The sequence below is a fragment of the Embiotoca jacksoni genome, unplaced genomic scaffold (genome assembly GCF_022577435.1).
Source record: "Embiotoca jacksoni isolate LCO1_2020_lvr unplaced genomic scaffold, fEmbJac1.0.p SCAF_2, whole genome shotgun sequence".
NCBI lineage: Eukaryota > Metazoa > Chordata > Actinopteri > Embiotocidae > Embiotoca > Embiotoca jacksoni.
The window spans coordinates 20,863,942-20,884,628 of NW_027185340.1; the positions used below are offsets into that span (position 1 = coordinate 20,863,942).

General features: G+C 40.3%; 2 protein-coding genes across 2 annotated transcripts in view; both read left to right on the forward strand.

Moving 5' to 3' along the window:
• Positions 1 to 13,759, forward strand: part of neb (nebulin) — a 57,020-nt gene extending 43,261 nt beyond the window's left edge. The window contains exons 109-131 of the mRNA XM_069154995.1: positions 95 to 196; positions 327 to 434; positions 563 to 667; positions 786 to 890; positions 991 to 1,095; positions 1,195 to 1,299; positions 1,426 to 1,536; positions 1,626 to 1,736; positions 1,883 to 1,984; positions 2,401 to 2,505; positions 3,053 to 3,142; positions 4,910 to 5,023; positions 5,685 to 5,789; positions 6,320 to 6,424; positions 7,643 to 7,747; positions 8,525 to 8,635; positions 9,394 to 9,504; positions 10,503 to 10,616; positions 10,701 to 10,805; positions 10,926 to 11,030; positions 11,412 to 11,516; positions 11,969 to 12,061; positions 13,386 to 13,759. Of these exons, the coding sequence (XP_069011096.1) occupies positions 95 to 196; positions 327 to 434; positions 563 to 667; positions 786 to 890; positions 991 to 1,095; positions 1,195 to 1,299; positions 1,426 to 1,536; positions 1,626 to 1,736; positions 1,883 to 1,984; positions 2,401 to 2,505; positions 3,053 to 3,142; positions 4,910 to 5,023; positions 5,685 to 5,789; positions 6,320 to 6,424; positions 7,643 to 7,747; positions 8,525 to 8,635; positions 9,394 to 9,504; positions 10,503 to 10,616; positions 10,701 to 10,805; positions 10,926 to 11,030; positions 11,412 to 11,516; positions 11,969 to 12,061; positions 13,386 to 13,541 (2,478 nt within the window). The 3' untranslated portion in view covers positions 13,542 to 13,759. The remainder of the gene's footprint in view (positions 1 to 94; positions 197 to 326; positions 435 to 562; positions 668 to 785; positions 891 to 990; positions 1,096 to 1,194; positions 1,300 to 1,425; positions 1,537 to 1,625; positions 1,737 to 1,882; positions 1,985 to 2,400; positions 2,506 to 3,052; positions 3,143 to 4,909; positions 5,024 to 5,684; positions 5,790 to 6,319; positions 6,425 to 7,642; positions 7,748 to 8,524; positions 8,636 to 9,393; positions 9,505 to 10,502; positions 10,617 to 10,700; positions 10,806 to 10,925; positions 11,031 to 11,411; positions 11,517 to 11,968; positions 12,062 to 13,385) is intronic.
• Positions 13,760 to 13,812: 53 nt separating this feature from the next.
• LOC138201469 (nebulette-like) lies at positions 13,813 to 20,249 on the forward strand. Its single transcript, XM_069154997.1, has 9 exons — positions 13,813 to 13,917; positions 14,319 to 14,411; positions 15,092 to 15,184; positions 15,667 to 15,774; positions 16,671 to 16,857; positions 17,345 to 17,437; positions 17,964 to 18,104; positions 18,277 to 18,380; positions 19,400 to 20,249. Exons 1-9 carry the CDS (start codon positions 13,879 to 13,881, stop codon positions 19,571 to 19,573), a joined length of 1,032 nt encoding a protein of 343 aa, XP_069011098.1. The 5' UTR covers positions 13,813 to 13,878; the 3' UTR covers positions 19,574 to 20,249.
• Positions 20,250 to 20,687: the final 438 nt, after the last annotated feature.

Genomic DNA, 20,687 nt, shown 5'->3' on the forward strand with positions numbered 1-20,687 from the left:
ACGAATACACATAAAAAATAAAATGATTACCGTAGCAATTTCATTATATGTGATACTAACTTTTTTGTATTTACACGTCATCCTCCTCCATCAGTGGAAGTACAGGGAGCAGTATGAACGTGCCAAGGACAAGTTCACCTCTGTTCTGGAGACACCCGAGTATGAGGCCCACAAACGCAGCAAGAAGATCGGCGATGTAAGTTTTATTTCATGTCTCACTAGGTTTTATTTTGAGTTTTTTTTAAGGTAAAAAATTCCTCCTTGATATGTTGATTCATTTTGGTTTGTTTTGAATTTCTTCTGACTGTGTGATGATTTGTCCTTAGATCATCTACAAGATGGAGTACAACAAGACCAAGGCGAAGGGATACACCTTGCCTTTTGACACTCCACACCAGCAGCACATGAAGAAAGTCAGGGAGCTCACCAGCAATGTAAGTCCCACTCAGACGGGCTGTGCTTTTAATGCTGTTTTCTTTTTCTGACTTCCTGACAGGAAGTCTGAAAATATAAAACATGTTTGTGTTTGATTGTGTGTTGTTTTTTTTTATGTATCTTGCAGCTGAAGTACAGAGAGGTATATGAGAAGAGCAAGGCCCAGATCAACATGGACCCTGAGGCTCATGAGATTCGTGCTGCCAAGGAGGCCTACAAGAACATCAGCAATGTGAGCGTTTTTAGTGACAGTATCAGGAATTTATTCGTATTACCGATTCACTCAAACAGAACTGAACTTACCAGTAAATATTAATGATAAATTATTTTTATTTTATTTTTGTTTTTAGCTTGACTACAAAAAGAAGTATGAAGCAACCAAAAACAAGTGGATCTGGACCACAGACAGACCTGACTTTCTCAATGCTGCAAAGAACACCCTGCAGCAGAGTGATGTGAGTTGGAGCTTCTCCTTTAAATGTGTGATTTGAGTTTTTAGTTTTAGCGACATGCAACAACGTTGCTCTGATTTGTCTCCCATTATTTCCTCCTCAGGTTGAGTACAAGTATGACAAAGAGATGATGAAGGGCTGTGTGATTCCTGTGGCTAGCGACAAGTACACACTCATGTACAAGAACAATTCTGAAATGGCCAGTTATGTAAGTTTTCCCTCTTTTTTTAACTATGCTGTGATTAAATAAAATTATTAATGTTTAACTTCTTGTAAACTAATATTTTATTAATTATTTTTCATACAGGTGAAGTACAAACAGAAGTATGAAAAGTCGAAAGGCCAGTACGTGCCTGTTGTGGACACTCCTCAGATTCTCCATGCCAAGGCTGTGCGAACTATGACTTCAGAGGTAAGAGCCCTTCTGTAGAAAATGTGTACACCTTTGAGAAATCTTTGTCAGGTAAAGTAAAAATAAGACCGAAACAGGTGTTGTTATGTCTGAAACAATTTGTGTGTTCTCTATATTCTCCCTTAGAGCAAATACAAGCAGGCCAGTAAGAAGGAAATGCAGTCTGGTTCATTCACCACCCTGTCTGAGACTCGTGACACCGCCCACAGCAAGGAGATCAACAAGCTTGTCAGCGGGGTACAACTATCTCATATGTTTCACAAAATGAGCATCATCCTGGAGTATTTCTGTGCAGCTGGCCCTGATGTTCTGCTCTCTCGTTATAGAAACTGTACAAAGCCAAGTTTGAGAAGGAAAAGGGCAAGTCAGTGTATAACAACATGATCGTGCCACCTGATGTTCAGCATGCCATGGATGTGGCCAAGAATCAGAGCAACGTGAGTCATTCCCACAGCTGTGCTAAACTCAGCTTTTAATAATCTAATTCACAAGCAAGTTTCACAGCTTCTCTAATTCACCTCTTGGGGCGACAGTCAGGATTTGATACATAATATTCTCTCTGCGCTTCTGTCCAACTCCACAGGTTGCCTACAAGAAAGATGCCAAAGCCAACTTGCACTACACCCCTATAGTCGACCGTCCCGACATCAGGAAGGCTACCCAGGCTGCCAAACTAATCAGTGAGGTAAATGCGTAAAAGTATTTGTAGGTTAAAAATTAGGTAACGTTTTTGCCTCTGATTTTCCCTCCTACAGGTCACATAGATCTAGACTCACCATGAAACAGATATTTGCATATAAATAATTTCCAAGTCTCAACTGCTCATTTCAAATTATTAGGCCTTTTACTGAACCGCTAAGAGGAAATGAGGTGCAAATATGATGCATTGTCATAGTCCTCCAAAATCCTCAGCACAAGTATTAAGTAAATATAATTATTGAAAAATTGTTGTATATTAAACAATTTGACTGAAAAATTACAATACAACAATAATTGCCTAGAACTAGAAATAAACAACAAATAGACAGCCAGGACCACATGCCCGTCACTGTAGTCTGTTATGGTCCACTGATTGTTGTTTGGTCTTTGGACGGTCATCAGGTTGGCTACCGTGAAAAGGCCCGTGAAGAGGCCAGCCGTGGAGGTTCTCTGGCCCACCGCCCAGACATCGCCTTGGCAACCGAGGTGTCCAAGCTGACCAGCCAGGTACCCCGAAGCAAATTAACCATCTGTCTCATGAAGCCCTGAGCCAGTCCGGTTGCTTTCCCACTGGTTCCTTCCAATTACCCGCAACTAGAAGACATTTCCTTTGTTTATTTATTCATTCATTTACTTATAAGATTGCTGGAATCCATCAGAGGCAGCGACATTACACCACCAAAGATCCGCTGCCCGGATTTGATTGTGAGATCAGCTTCCAGAAGCTAATATTGAAGACGAGTATTGCTGTGTTTGACGCTATGCAGCCATCCTGTTGGCCTAATGAAACAACTAGCAGCTCTTCCATAGCGCTTCATCTGCCATCCTGCATTATAATCCATGTCTTAATCTGTCACTGTGACTCCATTAAGTACATGTACATGTTTACCTGCTCATGTCATTGTCCATGTCCCACCTCCATCCTTAAACCTGTTCTCCTCCTCCATCCTTCTGTACTTTACTCCTGCTTCCGAATCTCTTTCCTTTCTCTATTCTACTTCCATAAAGCCCTAGTCTGTGTGTTCTCATCCCTCCATCTCACTGCGCTTCGTAGGTGGAGGCCAAGACCTCCCTCCATGGAGCAGCTTCCTATGATACCCCCCAGATGCGCCACATTAAGAAAATGAGTGCAGTGACTAGTGATGTAAGGAGGTTCACGCCCTGAAACTGAAGGGCTGCTGCTACATGTCTGTCTCCTCTGTCTTTATGTTCCTGTCCTGTAAACCCATAAACTGACTGAGTAGTGAATCCTGATTTGACTACAAGGTTCACTAAGCCTTTAATACAATCCATGCAGAACATTTATAAAAATGCCGATTCACATGATCAAATCTTACAAAGTTATGATTTCTATTTGGCTTCACACTTTTTTGTGCAGTTTAGCATTGTGTGCAGCCTCTGCTTTTGTGACAAGCTGCACTTCAATTGCTTTATTCAAGTGCATTACTGCTAATATTGTATGTTTATTTATATGCTCATAATTTCCCCTGGGTCTCTCAGTCAGTGTGTCTGTCTCTGAGTGTTGAAATAGTAGATTTCTCTGTAAAAGAACAAACTGTTGCACCTGAATTCTTCTTGAAAACATGTGTATATCCAGTAGTTATCTGATGTGAACACTAGAAGGCAGTGTAAGCCCTACACATGTGGTAACAGTGAAGATTAATACTTTCTTATTACTAGATATACACATGTTTTTTGTGTTAGATTTTTCTAATACACTGTTTAAGTAAGTAAGTCTCACCTTCTCCCTGAAGCTGGTTGATCTGTGGACTGAAAGAAAACAAACCTCTTCCCTGAAATATGACCACTATCACACTCTTTCATCTATAATTATGAAATAGGAAGTCCATGTGTGTGTGTTTGTTTATCGCAGAATGCTGTATTCGTTTACACTCAAATGCATCTTGTTTGATCAGATCAAAAGTGGATAGCTTTGAGCAGCAAAAATACGTTCTGAAAAGAAGAGGGAAGTATTCAACACTGCAAGCTACCATACTGTGTGGTGTTAACTTTAACAATTTGTAAGTATTACTGAGTTGCATCTCAGGTCCAGAAACAATATTTCCACTTCACAGGTTAGGAACAATCCTAAACAGATCAAATCAAATGCTAGCAGATAAGTGAAATTGATTGAATGGGATGCATTTTAATGTCAACAATGAACTGGAATCCTTCTCAAATGAATCTAAGCACAGTAGGTCTGAACAGGGCGTCAAGGCGTCTCCACACCTGGACAGTTTTGTCTAATTTTTAAAGAGCCTGTCGTATTAAAGTGATTGTTAGAATAACTGTGAATCCTGTCGGGCAAACAGCAACAGAACAACCTCTAATCAGACTCTAGAGCATTTGGATGCGTTGAGAGAATAATGCAGACCAACCACAGAGTTATGGGATATGTGACATGATTGAATAACTCGGACAATATGACAATACAACAACACTGTCACGTAAATAATGTTGATTCTGAGAAGGTTTAAAAACAGGGAATGAAACACAGCAGTAAAATATTTCCTTTTCAACTCTGGAATCAAACTGCAGGTGTTAATGCGCCCTTTGAGACTTTCTTGCCATCTTGGACTAATGAGCAGTACGACTGCTGAATAAAAGTGAGAAATAAATGAATTCATGTAAACAACATTAATGTTTTAAAGATACACAATTTGACCACAGTTATTTTTTTTCTTGTATATCAAAAGGATAGAAACTTAAGTTGCATTTTGATACTTAACATATGGTACACAGCATGTCTACCTGTAAGGAGTCCGAGTAACTAACCTCTGTGTATACGCTACCAAAAACCATGATGTTGTCCTTTAGTTGTTTCCACTGTGACAGTCTGTAAATCTTCGGCTGGTGTTGGTCTCCCGAGTAACTGCTCACACTAACTTTTACATATCTCTCACACAAATAGGTGAAGTACAAAGAGAAGTTTGATAAGGAGGTGAAAGGAAAGAGACCGCAATATGACCTGAAGAATAGTAAGATTTACCAGACTTTGAAGGATGCCAATGATCTGGCAAGCGAGGTAGGTGTTCATACAACTGACATCATCACACAGCATTACTTTTAATGTAACAAGAAAGCCTCATTCTGTCAACCTTTCTTATGGATAGGATATAGTGGCCTGTTTGGGGACTTTTTACTGCTGCACCACAGTGGGAACAAAGTTATAGGTGCAATTTTAATTCATTTGCAGGTATTTTGACTGTTAACAGTAAGAAAAAAAAAGTAAGCTAGCCAAGGCTAATCTTACTATTCAGCGTAAAGTATCTATGAAGTCCAGCAGCTTTGTCTCACTCTGGTTCGCATACATTTTTAGCTGAGATTCCCCACAAACTGCTAAATTTGAATTTAAATCAAAAACATAAATTCTGAATCATTTGGCTTCGTTATTTATTTTTTCCATATTTATTTAGTTTTGTATAATTTCTATCTGTAGCATATGGGTCACTGTTTGTCTATTTATGAAAATAAAATTAAAAAAACTGAATAAAAGTTCCTCACATACATAATAAACCCTTTAAAAATGAAATTAATTAAACTCTTATAGTAGTAAGACTCAAGACTTTTTTTTTTTTTACAAATCTATGATTATATGAGGAATTCACCATTTCAAATTCAAGGATCACCTGCTGTAATTTATGTAAGATTATAACCACCATGGCATCTATTATGTCAACCCTCAGGTGAAGTACAAGGGTGACTTGAAGAAGATTCACAAACCTGTGACTGACATGGCCGAGTCTCTGTCCATGCAGCACAACCTGAGCACCAGCAAACTGTCCAGCAACGTAAGCCGCCATCCACCTTTAACCCTCTCATACTCCCACCCAGGAAGCCACTGGGGCTCAGTTCACCTTCAGTGCACCGTCTGTGGTTCACTGAACTGTGTCTGAACTCAGTGTTTCCATCAGCCCAACAGTAACAAACAATATGGTCGACCACTGGCCATCTCATGGATTCATCCACTAAACTACATCATCCAAACATCCATTACTCTGTGACACTTCATCTGGTAGTGATCCTTACCCCTCTCACCTCTTGACCTTTGACCTTCCCATACTATCACCCTCTATAACCTCTACTGCTCTACTGTTTTTCTCTTAAAACCAGTCTTTTATTAATAATCACTTAACCCGGTTAGATGTTTTATCCCATAATATTTAACAACTCCTTTAGATTTTAAACTTCCTATTTTTATTTCTATCATAAAATATTAGACTTTTTTGTTCTATGAATGATGAAAGTGAACTCCAGACGGACACTCTTCTTCTCATTTTGCTGTACTGAGCTGCCTTACTTTACTGGAAATTCCCCATAGTACTGCTACAAGAAGAAATTTGAGGAGAGTAAGGGTCACTACCACATGATTGCTGACACACCAGAACAGCTTCACCTCAAGGAGGCATCTGAACTTCAGAGCAACGTAAGTGGTACAGACACCGGGGGGGCAACAGACACTGCACCCACCCAACGACACTCTTGTGGGTTTCCACAGATTTGTACTCGATGTCTCAGATCCTTTATTTCCTTCCTTCGAGAAGGATGCTGCTGCACTTGTTGATAACACTGGCTCAGAGATTTTGCCCGTTAAAAAAAAGAAGAAGAAAATACCTGTTTCCTCTTGCACGCTGACTCCAAATGTGTTTTCAGAATCTCTCTATCACCCATAGTTGTTTTTTTTAATTGTATTCAAATATAGACAAAAAAATCATGAACTTGTACATCATATAGGTAAATTTGTAGATGTAATAACAGCCTTATTTAACACCAGTGAAGGGAGGTGCCCACTTTAAAAACCCCAGAGAGATACCACACACTCAGCTTGCTGTTGGGGTTTTGTACAATATAGTATCTTAATTGGTTGTATGAGTAATGTGTGTGGTGATATTGAGGTAATGTTAGCATAGCATCCTATTAGTTAGAAAGCCTTTTGATTGGTGAAGATAGGCAGTAACATTGAGTGAGTCAACCCTTGAAGCATTGTTTGACATGCATGAATATGTCCACCCATGTTAGTGGGACAAAATAAAAGTTAGAATTTTGTAATTTAAGTTTGGGAAAAACATAACTTACCAGTGGGTAATAAATATGCTTTTAGCTCATTAACAATACATGAAATTGTAACATATACAACAGAGCATAGTCTTTCTTGATTTAGTTTTTGACTGACTAAATAACAATTAAACTGCTAGAATTATAATTCATTTCTAAATGTTTGAAGATGATAAAGTTAGAAAGATTTTTTTTTTTTTAAAGATATATGAATTTATTCATTCTTTAAAGTTCTGTACTGGATTTTGAAAGCTTGCCGTTGAGCATTTAGCATTTTATGGTCGAGTGTTTTAGATTTTGTCATGTGTTTTTCCTTCCTTCGAGACAGCCATACGTCTTTAATCATGTTTAAATCCACGAAACATGCCTGCTGTGTAGTCCATCACATTGACCAGGCAGTGCAGACGTTTCAAAGCTAGCTGCATTATCATCACACACACAGTAGTACAACTGTGCCGGCTTACATTTTTTTCTGTGGTAGATCACACAACTCGTGCACAGAAATGAATAGAAACCAGAACATGATGTGCCTGCATAATATAGCTCACTCTCTCAGTTGAAAACATGACACTTGTGTGGGCCTTTCCAGGTGAAGTACAAGGAGAAGTATGAGAAGGAGAAGGGAAAACCCATGCTGGACTTTGAGACACCCACATACGTGACTGCCAAGGAGGCCCAGCACATGCAGAGCCAGGTAAATACCCAGTCTGTGAATTCAGTGGTTACAGACACAACACACTTTCCTTCACAGGCCTGTCTGCACCTCTCCAGACTCTGAGGTGCCTCCTTGTTCCATAGATTAACCTGTATCGTATCGTATCGTATCGCCTCTTGTTGTATGTTGATAAGCTCGTTGGATGTCAAGCTGTTGTTTACACTCACAGAATGTCTCTGAAGTTTGGAACAACATATTACAGTGCCTGTAAAGCTAGTTTAAAGCATCTCAGCCTATATGCTGTTTATATCTTTTGATTTGTTGATTTGTTACTTTTATGTTTTGTCAATTAATTCATAGCAAATTATTTGCTATTATTTCTTCACACTTTCTGCTTTTAAGTAACTGGTCTTGGTATGAAAACTAGTAGCAGGCAGTGTAAAATGTGTTGAAATTAAACTCACCCAGCAGCCTGTGTATTGTTCGCTAAAGCTGTGACAGCTGAATGGTCCTCTCATGATGCAGGGATGACAACGGTAAAGTATATGTTTGTCACAGTCTCTGCTATGAGCCTGTTTACTGCAGTTATTTACAATCTATTGATGCATTTATTATAAAAAACAATATTGTGTTGGGGTGCACACTCCATAACTGCACTCAAATACCCACATTTAAAGACTGCACATACAGAAATGAGTGTCATTATAAGCAGAATGGAGTAAAGGAGAACGAGGTAACTGCATTGTGAACCAGCACTGCTTGCATGTGGTTGTCTGAGCGCTGTCTGTCTGCTTGTCTTATCTTTGCGGCCAATAGAAAGACTATAGGAAGGACTTTGAGGAGTCCATGAGGGGAAAGAACCTCACAGGCTTGGAGGTCACCCCAGCCATGATTCATGTCAGACATGCCACCAAAATAGCCAGTGAGGTAACTAAAGGACAATTTATCCCTGACAATCTCCCCTCTTTTTTTTAATAAAATTTTTGTTTTTACTTCAGCCATGCTTTATAATCATACTAAGATGACATCACAACCACATTCCCTCTTTTCACCACTTTTAATTGATCACTCAAGTGTTTTCTTCTCTCTAAGCCTTTTGTAGGATCATCAGAAGTATAGTTTTAGCTCTTTTGCATGATTCATTCCACAGACCTCGACTGATAACAATGCAACATTAATCCACCTTCCATCCATTGCGTGTCTTGCAGAAAAGTAGTCACTGGATGTTGTAGGATTTCTCTGTATTTATTCGTGTGTTCATCGACACCTTCATTTCACTATCAGTCAGTGCTGTAGAAGACTTTATGTAACAACAGCCTGCATGCATGCATGTCATCATGAGTGATGCAATATATTTTTCAGGTGAAATGCTGACTTTCTTGAATAGTTTACTTCTTATCCATTTGATGTTGTTTTAAAGGCTCTGTTTGAAAAAATGTATTTCATGTTGTCTTTTATAAGAATTCCTGCCAAAGTCACCAAAGTCTCCACTGTCTTTACTGCTTTACTTATAATAGACATAAACATTCACTCTATCAATGCTTAAGTTACTTGAGACTTGGTGACTTTGTGCTTAAGTGACAAGCAGCAGAGCTTGTCCACTGTATTGTCTGTCTGTATGCCTTGGCCTGGCCTGCCTGTGTGCCCCTTCTCTGCAGTCTCTCTGTTCTTTTTCCATCCTGTAGAAAGAGTACAGGAAGGATCTAGAGGAGGGGGTGAAGGGTAAAGGGCTAACTGCACTAGAGGAAACTCCGGAGCTTTTAAGAGCAAGGAATGCCACTCAAATCCTGTGTGAGGTAGGGCTGACTGAGAGGTGATGGAAGTGGCATTACGCTCTCATCCGACTGACTTCCCACAATCCCGCTCTTGGTGAATCCCATCCCCTCTTTAACTAAGCTTCACCATCACACTAAAAGGGCGACTGCTGGGTTTGACTCCTCCTCTTGTCCCTGCTTTATGACTTTACTAATTTTCCGGCACTTTCCTTTTTCTAATATATATAAAACCTTGCCATAAGTATGTGCTCACAGAAAAACTACATCAATTTCACATGTGATCACATACACACGTGACTCTGCACATGTGAAGTGTGTATTTTGCCCATTGAAAACATGTGGATTTGGAACATTTTCATGGTGTAATGTATGAGGCCCACGTAGATTTCCAAAATGTATCCACATATTTTCTCCATGTTATCAACATGAGGAAAACGTGTCAGGTGTCAAATGTGTTACCAGATGTGTCCCATGTGAAAAACATGGGAAACTCATGGTTTTTCTGTCAGAGTAACTTAGCGTTATTCTGCAATTTCCCCATTGCCTGGTAAATAGTTCAAAGATCAACCTCAAATATTCTCAAAGCATTTCTTATTTTCTCTTGTTTTCTGATAAAACAAGCAATGTGTCAAAGCTGTTTACAAAGCGGCATGAATTTCGGTCATTTCCATTTAGTTAGTTGATATTTTCTCCGGGTACTTTTGAGGTTGATTTTAAGATAGATATCGATTTTCTTTTAATGAATAAACTGAAGAAAGAGAAAATGTACTGTAGGTTGGTGAACATAACTAATTAGCCTTTACTCTAGACCTACTGACTACAATCGTTTTTGTTTTTTCTCAGTTTTCAGTTGACCTTCACACAATCTGATGTCCAATTACCATTTCCGTTCCCTTAACAAAATCTCTAACCTGTTGTATTCACTGTTCCTTTAGGTGTTTGGTTTTATTTTTATAATAATCTACTGTGAACAAAAACAGTGATTGTATGTAACTGCTTTGTCACTGTGTGGTTTACAGAGACAGTACAAGAGGTCACTGGAAGAGGAGATCAAGGGCAAGGGAATGTTGGCTTTGGCTACAGACACCCCGGACTTCATGAGAGCCAGGAACGCCACTGACATCCTCAGTCAGGTCTGGATCTTACTGGGTTGATCTATTGTTTTCTGTAACGTTAGGATCAGAATGAGCGCTGACTGACAGTGTTTTGTTCTTTAGACTAAGTACAAGCACACTGCCGAGATGGACAGGGCCAGCTACACGAGTGTCATCGACACCCCTGACATCATCCATGCTCAGCAGATGAGGAACATGGTCAGCAAGGTACGTTATTCAATCAAAACATATCTACTTCCAGTTTTCTTACCTGTGGACACATTTTTAAGTATTCGAGAGTCTCTATTTTCATTTAGATTGCTGCTGACTATATCTTTGTCCAAACAGAAAAAGTACAGAGAGGAGGCTGAGAAAACCATGTCTCACTATGTCCCCGTCCTGGACACTCCGGAGATGCAGAGAGTCCGTGAGAACCAGAAGAACTTCAGCACTGTAAGTAATAAAGGACAAATCATGCTGTTTCGTACCAGGTCAGTGTCTTATTGGACCTCGACGATGAAGTCGGAGGTTCCTCTAGTGTCTGGTGGTTCTGTGTATGTCTCTGTCTGCTGTAAAATAGTACCTTCAACACTTTATAGTTTTGTTCTGTCCTTTGTGTGGTGGATTTGACTCCAGTTAAGTGTTTGGTGTCAGTTTTTGTGCTCAGATCAGAAGTGTATGTTTTACTCTGGGATGTCAGTGAAAATATCTAGCATTCAAATCCAGAGCAAAAAATAAGGTACCTTTTTTTTTTTTCCAAGTATTTTCTCTTCTGGCTTTCTGTCTTGATTATTGTGAAACATTTTAACTGCACTTTTGTTTTTCTCCTTGTAGCTTCAGTACCAGACTGACCTTAAAAACATAAAGGGCAAAGTGTCTTCTATAAAGGATACTCCTGAAATGCTCCGTGTTAAAGAGAATACAAAGAATTTCAGCTTGGTATAATATTTCAAATGTTATCTAACACGTTTTTTTTTTACAATTTTCTTTGATTTAATTCAGCCTTTCCTTCCTCATTTTTAACAAACTCTGACATGCAGCCTTCGTTTTCTTGGAACACTCAGATATTTTTTAACTCAGAAAAATATGCAGATTTTAATTCACGCAACTAACCCTTGACACCTGGTTCTATAGTGTAACATTTATACTTGTTAGTGCAGTGCTTGTGTGTTAAAAGCTGTGTTCATGTGTTGTGCAAGAACAAAATGTGTGCCTTTAAATGTTTGTGTATATTGTCTGATTCTGTGTTTTTGTTGATGTGTGCTCGCAAGGTGCGATATGACTGAATCACGTGCAGATAAGAAGTTAAATTGAGCACCTAGTCCTCATTATCCATGAGTAGAAATCAGGCTAACCACTGGTTCATGCTTTCATTCCTCGTCCATATAAAGATACAGTACAAAGAGGATTTGGGAGGAGGAACAGCTTTGCCCGAGACCCCTGAGATGGAGCGAGTTAAACGTAACCAGCGGAACATTAGCACGGTACTCAAAGAGTGACCCTGTTCTCCCTCATCTCCTCCTCAACCACGCCTCCCTCCATATTTTCCTCCCCATCCAGTATCCAAGAATTAAACCAGACCTGACTTAACATGTCATCTTTTGAAATGACCCTTTTTAATTTAATTTTACAGAAACCTGTTTTTCATACTTATTATTTTGCTGTTTATTCAAGTTTTTTGTCCTAATTACAGTATTTTATGGAGCCCTGAAAAGACCCAAATTATTTTTGTTAACAGTTACAGTAACATTTAGATGTTGGGACCTTTTTGCCAAATCAAATTTCTTCAAGATAATAGTTTGGTTTAATGATACACTATGGTCAACAGTATGTGGATACCACTGCCCACATACAGTCATTTTTGTGCTTTGTCTTAGGAGCTTTTTCTCTTTTTTTTTTTTTTTTTTTTTTTTTTATTGAAAGTTTTATTTTATGGTGCATATCATCCTGTAAAGCATGTTTACATGACATTGCTATATTATCTTATGGGTGAGAAGGGAAAAGATTAAAGTAAAAATAACTCATTAAAAAAAGTTCAAGTTAAAAATATGGAATTGAACACTGGAGTAGCTAAAAAAAAAAAAAGAAAAAAAAAAAAAAATTGGATTACAATTCAATATTTCCCACAGCTTTCAAACTTTTCTTGTTCAAGTCTTAAAAAAAAGTTAGTTTCTCCATCACAAAAATATCATGGATCAAATTAACCGGAGCTTTTTCTTTTTTAAGTAAGATAAATCTTGATGCTACAGCAGGTTATGACAATGGTGTGTTTCTTTGTTCAGTTAAGAGATCATGACAATGTCTATGTGCACAGTCCATCACACAGCATCAGTGGTCCACATTATTAATGCTCTTGTGGATGAATGGGAGAAAATCCCTGAATTAAAAAATTAGTGGAGACAACACAGTAATGTCCATTGTTGTGAAATGACATGCTGAAACAATATTTGGGCGTATTGTTTTGGTGTCCCCATACTTTTGGCCATATAATGTAATTGAACCTTTGTTTCCACACAAGTTAACATTTACATCATCTATTGGGACTTTGGGGGCTCTTATGATTACTCATAATTAATCTAATCTAAACCCTTTAGTAATAATGAATGAAGTATCATCCATTTTGAAAGCAGCCTTCATATTTTACACCATTACTTACTACGTACCTACATATCCACCTGCCACTGAAAAGCAGTGAGTAACTACTTTCTAGTTGTTATGAATGGATGGACATGTCTGCGTCGACAGTACATGCTGTGCTTTTGTTTGTCACTGTCTTATTCTGTACCTGTGTAATTATGCCACGGGCAGATACAGTACAAGGATTCTGTGGGTCAAGGCACAGCCATACCAGATCTCCCCGAGGTGAAGCGGGTCCGAGAAACCCAGAAGAATATCAGCCTGGTAGAGAAAACGAACCTCAATGACCCTTCTCTCCTTATAATCATTCCCCAGATCTCCCTCTGACCTGATGTCCTACTCATTCAGGAAACCTTACCATCCCTGTTTTTAGTGCTGGTTTTCTCTCCTCCATCCTAACTACGGTCCATGAATCATTCATTTTTACCAGATATGATTCTTGTCATAACTTCCCCCTTTTTCCCCCTAATTAGTCTGAACTTCCTTGGATATTTTTTATTTTTATTTATTTTTCCATTTTGGAGTTTCCTCCCCTCCTAAATTAAAAACTAATCTACCTTTGAGTGTGCTGCCGGCATATGTGACTTTTTTTGTGCTGTCTCATTCAAAGCATCAATACAAAGCGGGAGTGGGACAAGGCACGTCCGTGTCAGAGACCCCAGAGATGGAGAGAGTTAAACGCAATCAGCAAAATATTAGCACGGTACTCCAATGCAGTGATGCTGTATTTCTCCTATGCTGTGCATTCATTTGTATTCGTCCGTCCCTCGACATCACTCTTTACATCCTTCAAACACTGTCATAACACCTCCACTCAGCCCTCTCCATTCGAATAGCTTGTCGCATCACACCCACCACGCAGATATAACAGCAGTCAGCCCTGTGGAGTCAGCTACACTCCACTGTCTCTCTAACACAACCTGCTTCTTCATTTCTCAGGAAACAAAAGTGTGTGTTTGATTCCATGTTTCATGTCTGTTGTGATTTTGTTTGTTTGTTGCCGTGCTGTCTATTTCTGTCTTTGTGTTACGGTTTGTTAACGATCTGCTCTTCACTTCTTCCTCCATTTTCTATGCAATAAAACCCAAAACGTTTGTTGGGTAGATAAAGTACAAGGACTCTCCGGGTCGCGGCACGGCTATACCGGATCTCCCGGAGGTGCAGCGGGTCAAACAAACCCAGAAGCACATCAGCTCGGTAGAGGAGCCAAACCGAACCACGTGTGCTGCTAACTGTTTCGAGTGGATAGTATTGACCATTAGTAATTCCCATCATAAGCCCCTTTTCCTGCTCCCGCCCTTCCTGCGATCATCTCATCATCTCTTGCTCATCTCATCCATCTTCAAGGCACAGACTGCCGTTTGCCATCATCGCCACTCCGACACTAATGCAGCCTTAATTTCCATCGTCGCTTTTATTCTCCTTTTCCTCTTTAAACCATCTTTAATCCTCAACCATCCGTCCCTCCAGCTGAGTGAAACCCACCTCTTTAGCTTGTGAAAACAGTATTTTTCTAACCCACAGCTCTGTGCTGCTGTTAATTTTCCACTTCACAGCAAATGGCACGCTAAAAATCTCCTGCTGAAGCGTGACGACCTGACAGTCGGTCTGCACCTGTTTGTTCCTCAAGTAGAGTCCTGGCTGTTCAACAGGAGCTGCCAGGATGATTCACTCTATAGGACCAATTTCTCAGACTGCTTCAACATAATCCAAAAGAAAAAACCCCAAAACTAAAAGCAGTAACTTCTCTGAGATCAATCTGTCTGCATCTTCTGTCTAAGAGTTCAAGGATGCGGTCTCTGAAAGCAGTCCTATAGATGTGTTTGTGCGAGCTTACCGTGTCTGACTGTACTGTGTGCTGTGCTTCTCTCCTGTAGGTGTTGTATAAAGACAGTTCAGCCAAAGGAACTCCCGTGGTGTTCACTCCAGAGATGGAGCGAGTCAAAAGGAACCAAGAGAACATTAGCTCGGTACCTTCAGAAGCAAAAGAACATGTTCTACCTGAGAAATGTTCTCCTTCTACCCCCTCTTAACCCCTTGTCTAACTGACTTGTCCCCTGCCTCCAGTTAATCGTATTAATTCTCTCTGCACTCTTTTTTTTTTTTTAAATGTGTTTAATACCACAAGCTGTGGTGCACATCTTCACTGCTAACCTCTCCTGTTGTTCAAACTACTCCACTCCATCTTGTTCCCCCGCCTTTCTACCACTGAAGGTTGGAACTTAACTCTATGTTGTTTAATTCTTCCACTTCTTAATAAACATCTCCCTGCTATTCCATCCGTCTGAAATCCCAGTAATGTCCTCGCTCATCTCTGCCAGCAGCTGTGTGTGTCCTCTTGGCACTAAGTCTCCCTGCCACACGTCTTGTGCTGTGGATGCTAACAGCTACTGAACCATGGCTTCAGGCTTGAGACATTTTCAGAGGCTTACTGTGTGTCTGTCCCCACCAGGTGCTGTACTCCGACAGCTTCAGGAAGCAGGTGCAGGGCAAGGCTGCCTTCATTCTGGACACACCTGAGATGAGGCGCGTCAGGGAGACCCAACGCATCATTTCAGGAGTAAGACTGCATTTATTTTTACTCTAGAAAGGTACTCCAGGTACTTCTTTTTCTACTTGTCTACTTACAGGGTTATACTGCTGTTATTTTTTTTTTCTTTCTTGTCTTCACCAAAACCTTTCGACAGACCAAAACCAGTGGTCAGTATCTGAAGAATTTATAATCTTCCAAAGTTTTCATTCTCCGCTTTGAACCAATATCTTCCTTCTGAAGACTTAATAATTAACAATTAGTCACAAATGTATACTTTAATTCGTAAGAAAGGCTCAGTATTTAATTTCCAACAGCGACAGATTTTAGAAAACATCATTCAATCAGGAGTAAATATTTCATATGTTACGGACTATTTTCAGGAAAGGATTCATTCACATCAGTTGCTCTTGTGTTTTGAAGTATTTAAGGCAGCTGGACAGTGTATGAAGGGTTGAATCAGAGTGGCTTTTTTTCAGCTAAACAGATGATACATGTCATTTGAATAAAGTCATTGTTTGTATCAGTGTTTTAATGGGAAAGGTTGACGAGAAGAAAAATATGACGCTGTCTAACGTTTCCCACCATAAACAAGGTTGTATACATACAGTAAATATCTGCACATTTTATACATTAAGCATAATATATTTTTTAAGTTTAAAATGTGAGTCTTATTGTCTTTGTTTAGTCCATTGTAATAACATTTTATATTTCAATGCTTTAATAGCTGAAATCTTAGTGTGCAACATCATACAATGAGGGATTGTCATTGACATAACAGGTTCAGTTCTACTGGCAAACATAGTGGCTTATACAATCTGTCTCCATTGTTGTCCCGTGTACAGCCTGTCTGATCAAGCTTGTATCCTGCGTCTCCTTTCATGTATTAACTGTGGTTTCACTTGTTGTGATTTGTGCTCTACCAGGTGAGATACCACGAGGACTTTGAGAAGACCAAGGGCAGCTTCACTCCCACCACCTCTGACCCAGTGATTGAGCGCGTGAAGAAGAACACGCAGGAGTTCAGCGACATCAACTACCGTGGCATCCAGAGGCGTGTGGTGGAGATGGAGAGGAGGCGCGCCATCGAGCACGACCAGGAGACCATCACCGGTACAGTTACAAGCATGCACACAGCTGATCTTCAGATGTTGGCGTGTTGGCAAAAAAAAAATATTAAGATATGAAAGTAAAAATCTTCGACAGAAAATGTGGACTTTTAAATGAATGGTAAAAAAAAATTATTCTTGATTGTGACGACATTGTGATGCCGTTGCAGATAAAACAGAAATGCTACAGATTGTTAAGGACACATTTAGTTACAGGGCGATGCATGATTTCTGCCTGAGAGATAAACATTGTAATGAGGTAATGAATATCCTTGTGCTCAATTTCATAACATGAGCCAAAAATGAACTGAAATATTTGGTATCTTATACACAATAGAGTGTATAAAAATCCCTGTTTTACAGCAGATTAAATGTTTTTTTATCCAGAGTCCTTTTGCATTCTGGACACACAGTACTTTCAGTGCCAGACTGAGATACGATACTTTCAGTTAATTGTTTGACTGATTCAGCGATGTCCTTGTCCTCCTCAGATCTGCGTGTGTGGCGCACAAACCCCGGCTCTGTGTTTGACTACGACCCTGCTGAGGACAACATCCAGTCCAGGAGTCTGCACATGATGTCGGGTGAGCTGAAGCACTCAGGAAACACTTCACAGATCAAAGGTTTTGGTTATGTTTATGATCAGTAAGCAGGATTTTAGTTCATCCTCACATGATCAGCAAATGTTGTTGTAATTAATTGTTTTTTTAAAGGATTATCAGATTTTGCATCTTGTGTGCAAAGCGGACATTTTGGCCTGAGGGGGGAGAATGTGCTGAGTATGCTTCACTGTCTCTACCCATCATGTAGATATTCAAATAACTATTAAATACAATTTTACCATTTGTTTTGTCATGATCCAAAATAACTGTGAAATTTTAACCCCCTTTTAGAATTCATAAGCAACAAATAAACACTTAATTAAGGTCAGATAAATCTAGGGAATATGAAGGCAAATTCATATCAGATTTCACAACTATGTTGCCAATGTGGCACAACAACATGCCGTTCAGGGCAGTCACTTCACTTTTGAAAACGGTGATTTAATTCCCTAAATCTGACTTTATTTCACATAAAGTCTTAAAGAAGCCTCTCTGTGTTCCCCGAAAGTGCAAGCTCAGCGTCGCAGCAAGGAGCACTCCCGCTCCACCAGCGCCCTGAGCGGCGTGGCCGATGAGAAGTCTGAGGTGTCCCAGGACGCCGACCACCACATGTCCCTCTACAGCAACGGCTTCATGGCCTCCTCTACAGGTGACGACCAAGAATCAGCACAAAATACATTGTTTATTTTATGAGGGGTTTATTGGCATGCCCAGAGTATTCTACCAAACACCGCAGATCAAGTGTGTGGGGGTTTTACATCTACACACAGCAATGGGATCAGTGATGAGACTGTACCTTATCTGTGTTGCAACATGTGCAGGCTACCAGCATGCTAAGACTGTGGAGCTGCAGCAGAGGTCATCATCAGTGGCCACCCAGCAGACCACAGTGTCCTCCGTCCCCTCACACCCCTCAACCACCGGGGTAAGTAACACACATTCAGACTACACGCACTGCTGCTGACCTACGCTGGTTTAACATCTCAGCTGGCTGCAGGGATGTACAGGTGTACTACAGGACCCTATGACATCACTGTGTGGGGGGGGGGGGGGTTACAGGTGTGACAAAGCACATTCCTGACCACACGTGACCACATCCCTCAGCGATGGTTGGTATAACAGTTAAGCAGAAGAGGATCACAACGCACAACAAAAAAGATGGAGGTTGAAGCAAATTAAAGAATTCTATTAAAATGTGTTGGGAAAAACAGAGTTCAGAGTCCCAACAGAATTCAGTCTGAATAATGAGGAATGGCTGAAGGGGAGTATGTATACTGAGAAACTGGGAACAGACGAGGTTGGCAACCGCAGGCAGGAGACTGAACGGAGACAGAGAGACACATACGAACTGGGGCCTCTGGTAGGTGGAAGGATTGGTGGACAACAAGAGGCAGACAAACGATGACTCAAGGTGTGATCAGATTTGAAACTTTCAACCAGTGATGGCAGTGAACCACAGCTTTTCAGCCTTTTGATCAATTATTCTTTGCATTATTAAACAGTTCCACCTCATTTTGCTGTTTGGTGTATTTTACAAAGTCACACTGTGGCCTGAAATGAACTTACATACATTCACAAGATAAATGAGTCAAGACGTTATCAATGAATCATGTTGTAGCAGTGCTCTGACTGGGCAATTGCTGTTCAGTTGAGAGTTTTAGTAAATTGGCAGTTGCATTATATTACAGCCTGAGAGGAAATAAAGATCTCTACTCTCTTTTGACATGTTTGTAAAATGATTGAAAGGTATATTATTGCGCTGTTAATGAGATTTTGAGACCTGCGAGTTAAGAAATCTCCCTCACAGTTTCAGAGTAACATTAGTGTTTGTGGGATTTTTTTTTTTTTTTTCAAATAACCAAAATATAAACTATTAACAAACCTTTTCCGTTAAACTTCACTCAAACTTCCCTCCTGCTCTTCTGATTGCCTCCTTCTCCTCAGAAAACCGTGCGTGCCATGTACGACTACGGTGGAGCCGACAACGACGAGGTGTCCTTCAAGGACGGCGACGTCATCGTCAACGTGCAGTCCATCGACGAGGGCTGGATGTACGGTACCGTGCAGCGCACCGGCAAGACCGGCATGCTGCCGGCCAACTACGTTGAAGCAATTTAAAGACAAAGCCTGCCCATCGTCCCTCCAGAGTGGGCGAGACACATCCACAGGGCGAACCGATCGCTCCTCCCGCGGTCACTGCTGTGGCTTACTGCAATGTGTTGCTCTTAGTTTCTGTGTTATTGTATTTAACTGTGTTGTAATTGTCGTCGGTAAGTCTGATCTCATTCATGCGCTGCTGCCCCTGTCACCTGTGGATGTGATGGAAGCTTCATGGCCTGACTCATATAAATATTTCTGATGATACATAATATGCCTACTATGAGTATGTTGGATTGTTGAAAAACACGACTCAAAAACATACAACCTGGCCCATGATTTTGTACATTTCAAACGTTGAATACACATTATTCAATCTCACAGTTTTGTCTGAGTGGTAGTGTGAGTATTATCTCCTAAAAACAATGGCCTCAGATAGTTCCAGTTCTGTCCTGAGTGGAGAGAAATAAAAATCAAATAATGAAACTTAGAAGGAGTCAGTTCCCTTCTACCTCCTCCACGATGACACCGCTCCTGAAGAGTTGAATGAGACAAGCCTCGGTCTTCCCTCCTTTATAACGAAGGCTGGCCACTAGTCGAATGTGTGTTTTGTTTCTTCTGATTATTTAGGTCCTGGCTCAGGCACGTCCTCCACCTTTAACCAGTAGCTAATAAAGCACACCGAGCTCCTGCTGCACTCTGCCTCCTTCTTTTCACTCTGAACTTTCACTTTGGGTGTCATCTTCCTTCACTTTTCTTCATCGTTCCCCTCTCAGCAGTCTACACCGGGTCGCCACTAAATGGGTCTTGTACTGTATAGTGTTGAACAACACCAGGGAGGTGTCCCCCTCCAGTCAAATCCACACAGGTTCAATCAAAAGGACCACAAAACTGGAATTTTAAGGCAGACATTAATATTGCACATTTTGAAACGTCTACCAAAAATATAAATTTTCTACTTGTAATGACAAACTTTGACATAATCTAAGATAAACACTGATCGACAGACGTTACACTTGTCAGCTCTCCCTGGTGGACAAACTGTGTACTGTTGGTCATTTTAAAAGTTGGATCACCTCTGAATGCTTCACGTGCGGATTCAGACATCAGACGTTCACAGTATTGGTATGATATG

Coding starts and splice junctions, on each gene's coding strand:
- LOC138201469 (XM_069154997.1), top strand. CDS start 13,879: ATGGAGAGAGTTAAACGCAATCAGCAAAATATTAGCACG. Junction 15,185..15,666: donor ACCAAGAGAACATTAGCTCG/GTACCTTCAGAA, acceptor TGTCCCCACCAG/GTGCTGTACTCCGACAGCTT. Junction 18,381..19,399: donor CACACCCCTCAACCACCGGG/GTAAGTAACACA, acceptor CCTTCTCCTCAG/AAAACCGTGCGTGCCATGTA.